Consider the following 6,000-nt stretch of genomic DNA (forward strand, 5'->3'; position numbering starts at 1 on the left):
AGCTGATTACACCCATGGAGATTAAGAAATAATTTATGGAGATGGAGTGCATGAATTTTGCCACCCAGACAAGTTTCAGAATGATTTTGTTAAAGCAGCTTAACTTTCAGTCCAATTAAACCTGCAAGGAGTTGTGAATTACAACTCCTTCAACTGATGAATTGAATAATATGCTGAGTGTTGTATTGGGAAGAAAAACATGTGAGGCTACAGTTTCCTTATTCTTTTCATAGCCATGTTGGCGAAGTAATGCTTATTTTTAGTGTCGAACCATGTCGTGTTCCTATTGGGAGCGTGCACAGGGAGTCATTCTATCAAAACATTCTCCTGCTCAGATGACTCACGTCATTCCAGCATACAGAAATATCTCAGTGAAGCACCAAAGAAATGATGCATAAACATACCCCATAGCCCAAAATGATTAGACTCAACAAAATCAGAAGTCGGTACAATTCAGTTTATATAAAAAAATAAAATACTTTATTTTTTTTTCTAAAAAGGTGCAAACATGTAACTTTTGGTCACACTTCTCAATAAAATCACACTTGGCCAATAAAAAATTCTATCTATCTATAAGTAACAAATTGTTCCCAGGTGGAAAGATATGAGAGCACTCGTTTTGTTTCAGAGAATACTAATTCAGACAGAGAGAAATGTACCTTCCTCTCTTTGTTATTACTTTGGTGAAATGGTTGGATAGGATACTGATGTATCTTCTTCATCAAAGTATCAGTTCAGTTAATTTCCCCCCCTCCTAGGTTCAACAAAACTACCATTACAGACTCTATTTTATGAGCTGAATGTATGCAGTGGATAAGACAAGCTTTGAATCATAAAAAAAGAGAGAGGCTAACACTGATGTATCAAAGCATTAACAAAAAATGCAACATTTAAATTAAGTTAGATAACTGTACAATATATATATATATATATATATATACACATGCACATACAAACACACATAAAACAAACACACATAAACATATACAGTATTTACACTATTACACTATCTTTTTTTTTTAAAAAAATGTTGCCCGTGACAAACAAACCATTGCCACAAGCTGTCCAGTCAAATTCTGATTCTTTTTTTGTAACAAATCGTCTGAATCAGAGTTTCAAAGGCAGAATTATTGCCATTTTCAAATAACATAATTACTTAGCACCTGCTGGATAAAAAAGGTCCAGTCCAGCTGTTACTGTCACAAAAACCAGTGCCAATAACTTTGCTAAGGGGTCTTTTTTTTTTTGATTGCACAATTAACTAGGACACATGTCACCACATTTTGAAAATGTTTCTGAAAACTGCCTGTGTCCCTTAACTAGCTTCTATTCATCCCTCTCCCCAAACATACTCTGAGACACGAATTCTGTCTCATCTCTCACTATTCTTCATCATCATTATCATCAACATTATATTCATATTATTATTATTATTATTATTATTTCTTCCTTCAAACCAATGTTTGGGGTCAGTAGATAATTTGACCTTAAGGCCAAGGTGGAACAATTTTGTCATAAAAAAAAAAGCAGACATTTAAATCACTTGTGCTATAGAATTACGCTTAACAAAATGAGATGTCATTATCAGTTCAAGTCGAGGGTCCAGTTCAAAAAAAAAAAAAATCTCGTGGGGCTTTATGCCATGTCTCCATACATCTTCCGGTAGTAGACGGATTCAAAGATGTCATTGTCTCCAGGGCAGTTATAGTGGCAGGCACAAGTCTTGATAAACATCATGCTCTTCTTGATGACTTCACCATCAGGGCACTTGAATTCCACAGGGAGAGTGGCTGTTCTGTGGGGGGTACAACAACGCCCATCGGTGCAGACCCCACAAAATTTGGCTCGGTAGGTCTTCACACTGGTACAGCCAGACAGCTCAAATTGGATAGGCTTAGAGATCTTGGGTGTACGGATGCATTTTTTACCTTTCTGTTGAAAGAAAGAAAGGAAAAAAAATCTTATATTGATACATCAAATAAACAATTCAGATCACCAGCACATGGGATATTTCCAGCGTTTACATTTTTTATTAATTTCTTAACTTTTTAAGGTAAATCCTGGACTGGAGATCAGCCAGGGGACCTCCAGAGGTTTTGGACATCATCAATTTCAAAAAGCATGGGATAATGACCAAAATAATTATGGAAAACACAGCCTAAGATCCTTGAAAGGCATTAGTTGTCTACCCCTGATCCAGTCATAGTTGAAATCTACTAGATTTGGACACGACTGGACAGGGAAAATCACTGTCTTTACCTTTAATATAGGTATCAATGGGTTCTATGTTTGGCTAAATGTAGCATTCAATCTATAGATATACTTTTGCCAGTCTTATATAAGTCTCATGGTCAGACAAACTCATATTTGTCCCACCCTCTAAAGATACTTAAATTAGCCTCGTATCCTTTGAGTCTAATTTTCTTATTGTGATGATTATTGCTCAAACTAACTTGTAACCAGACAACACACTGTTTATATAGACATTGAAACTGTTGCTCTTTCTATATACAGTATAGCAATAATAATCATAATAATCCAAAACTGAACTACAAGGATTTTTGTTGATTATTTACACTTATATTTCACATCACTACCAAAACAAAAAAGGAATTACAGCATTAACAAGGCTTAGAAAACTTCATAATTTGGAAAAATACATATAGCGCTATAATCCTACAAGAGGAAGTTCTCCAGATCAACTTGATATGGGCTATGCATACAGGGAAACAGATGAGCAGGAAAAAGAGGAATTCAGCACTTTGAGAAGAGTAGACCTCACTTGTTGAACAATTTTGTACAACTTATTGAAAACTACGGTAGTTTGTATTAGAGATTTTCCAAAGTAGGATAAGGTAATGAAACATTTTTACAGGAGCACACAGCAGAAATGGACAATCATTTACCTTGATGCTCTCCTCAAGATCTACCTCGCATGGTCTCACCATGCAAAGTCTGCTTTGCTTCTCCAGCCTGCAGTGGGCATTGTCATTGGTAACCCTGGTTGAGATTCCCATTCCACAAGTTTTTGAGCAGGCGCTCCATTCAGTGGTCTGGACCAAACAATTTGCGCGCATCAGGGATGGGTCAGGTCCATAGGTATCTTCTAATCTGTAGGCTGAAAAGCACAGGAGAAACAGTTAGCTAAAGATGGACATTAAGAATCAAAGTGAGTAAATGTGCTTATGACAATGGAATGACCAAAGTGGTCTATGTAGTTGAAGCTAGTACAGCAACAACGCAAAGGAATATGAAGGAAAGTCAGCTCACCGGCAAGAGCAGGTCCAACTGCAGTGCGTTCTTTGTCCTTGGGCTCATCACACACCCACTCTTCGCAGCATTTTCCTGGCAGCTTCACTCTGCGTGGGTATGGGCAGTCAGGACTGGGGAGACGAACATCCATGCTACAAAGAGGCACGCAGCCTACAGCTCCATCCAGGCAAGTGCACTGGTATTTGCAGCTACTCTGGAAGGACTCACCACTCCGATACACCATGCCTCCAAATATACACGGAGCACCATCCTTTGCTACAGACAGAAAACAGGATTCACTCATTAATACTCAGTGATGGGTCATCAGCCATGGAAATATCAGGAAATCTAGAACTGTACAAGGGCTAAACAGAACCAATTTCGAGTTTGTTTATGTTCAGGTCCTCTGCCTTTAATAACAGGCAAGTGTAGAAGTGTAAACATTGGGTAAAACTTTCTCTGCTCTATGAAACCTCCCAAACTATGGGAAGATGTTCTATTCCAACTTTTTTTAAATACAGTACTTCTATTCTACTGTATTTTTAAAAAGTACAGTATTTAAAAAAGTTCGAATAGAACATCTTGGAACTTTATTCTAATAAAGTTGCCAAGGTTGGAAGACCTCTTATAAGACTTGTGGACTTCAACTCCCAGAATTCCTCTTGCTGGCTGAGGAATTCTGGGAGTTGAAGTCCACACGACTTAAAAGTTGCCAAAGTTGCCAAAGTTGTGATGGATGTCATCAGGTATGTACGAATGACTGTAAGTCAGATTCTCAGAAATTGTAACTAGAATTCTGGGAAATTTATTTATTTATTTTATTTATTTGCCAAACACGTATAGGATAGTAGTAGTTTGTATAAACATAAGTAAAAAAGTAACAAAAAAGAGTGCAATAGGATAGGGATGGTAGGAACAGTGGTGTGCTTATTTATTAATTAAACATATTTATATACTGCCCAACTCCAGAAGGACTTATGCACCACTGTACCTACCATTGTACATCATTGTAGTCCTAAACATCACTGTAGTTGTAAACATTGTACAGTATATACACCATTGTAAATACACCTAAACATTCCTAGAAGCCTTTGGGAGAAAACTATCCAATCAGACTCAGTATTTTTTTTTACGAAATATACCTGAACCATAAAAAAGTAAAGAAAGCTCTCAGAACAGGACCGCTTTGCATAGCCATAAAAGAGCGTTTGTCAATTCCAGCCAACTTTTTAAGCCAGGCAGGCTTCCCTACTAGGGAATTCTGGGACTTGAAGTCCACTCATCGTATTTAGTTCAATTTATTAATTTCAATTTTAAATCAAACTTAAAACTGATGAGATCGAGAAACATTGCCTAGAGGGGAAAAAAGCCAACCGTTTCAGCATTTTCTTACACTGCCGACTCCCAAAGATAGCGCCGGCAAGCAAAAAACGAAAAGCAACTTTACTCACCGGTGCATACTCCGATTTTGCGGTTGTCCGGGGAGCCGAAGTCGCAGAAGAGCCCCTTGTGAGGATCGCAAGGATCCCGCTCAGTGCAAAGGTCGCCCAGCTGCTTGGCGCAAACGCGGCAGCACCCGCAGCCGTCCAGGACCAGGCTCACCCCGGGTGGGCACTCGGGGGGCGAGGAGGCGCACTGGCACTTCGCGCTGCACTCTTGGCCGGCCGCTTCCTGGAGAGAGAGAAGGAGACAGAAAGGTCAAATAAACGCCCCATCAGGTGGGTTCGGTGAGTAAAGAAAGAGGAGAGGCAGACAATCCGTCTCAGAAAATAACAACTTACCCAGCTGAATAGAGCGGCGAGGAAAACCCAGGCGAGGCTGCGCGCTTCCATCTTCCTTTTTGCTCGCAACTTTTACGCACGGGGAGTTGCTGGCTGTTTTGGGATCGCCTTGTCCAGGTGAGATCCTTTGGTTTTTTAAATGTTGCTGGTGGGCGAGGGCAGATCTTCCTTCGATTAGATCGCGAGGAAAAGTGCGGCTTTCTCTCCCTTTTTGTTTCTCTCTCTGCTTTTAGAAAGCGCGCTCTGGTGAGGTCTGAGTTTCCAGCAGGCAGCGGCGCTGCTTTTATACTCTTCGAGGCGCCCAGGACTCGCCAATCGGCTGAATGGAGTCCCACACAAACAGCGACATTCCTCGCATTCCTCTCCACCTTCCTGCCTCGTCAAGTCACACCGGATTGAGCCTGACCCCTTGACATCTCCGCATTCCTCCCGTCTGAAAAAGCTGGCGCACAAAAAAGGCGTTTGTGTTTTCCACTGGGGAGGGGGACTTGGATGAGGAGAGAGAGAGAGAGAGAAGCTTTCCCTCCCTGCTTCCAGCTTTAGATTCTTCCCAATCACCGCAATCCTGATTTATAGAAGTTAAAAATATGTCTCCTTTTGGAATCTTTATTCTCCCCCCCCCACCCCACACATACACTTCAAAAGGCTGAACCAGAATTCCTCAGAAATTCAGCCCCTCCGCCACTGGCATCTATCAGTCTTAACTTTCAAAAGGCATAAAATCCACTAAAATCCCAGTTTTGGGGAGGGGGGAGTGAAAGGAGTTCAATGATTTATTGAAAGTGTATATGATCTCTATTAAAATACCAAAGATTTCATGTGAACAATTTATCCATTCTGAAGAGGCATTTTAAAAAGGAGGGATTTCTCTGTTTAACCTCAGAGGATTCCTGTTCTGTCCCAGCAATGACCCCCCCCCCCCAAGAAATAGCAGTAGCACTTTAGACTTCTATACCGATTCATACTG

At 40.3% G+C, this 6,000-nt stretch overlaps 1 protein-coding gene across 1 annotated transcript; it reads right to left on the bottom strand.

Moving 5' to 3' along the window:
- Positions 1-457: 457 nt before the first annotated feature.
- On the bottom strand, positions 458-5,406 carry CCN2 (cellular communication network factor 2). Its single transcript, XM_070733531.1, is given in 8 exon segments — positions 458-1,932; positions 2,907-3,118; positions 3,271-3,528; positions 4,704-4,923; positions 5,034-5,107; positions 5,110-5,245; positions 5,247-5,327; positions 5,329-5,406. Coding segments are annotated over 8 exon segments (1,341 nt in total). The 5' UTR covers positions 5,392-5,406; the 3' UTR covers positions 458-1,635.
- Positions 5,407-6,000: the final 594 nt, after the last annotated feature.

The sequence above is a fragment of the Erythrolamprus reginae genome, chromosome 1 (genome assembly GCF_031021105.1).
Source record: "Erythrolamprus reginae isolate rEryReg1 chromosome 1, rEryReg1.hap1, whole genome shotgun sequence".
Taxonomy (NCBI): domain Eukaryota; kingdom Metazoa; phylum Chordata; class Lepidosauria; order Squamata; family Dipsadidae; genus Erythrolamprus; species Erythrolamprus reginae.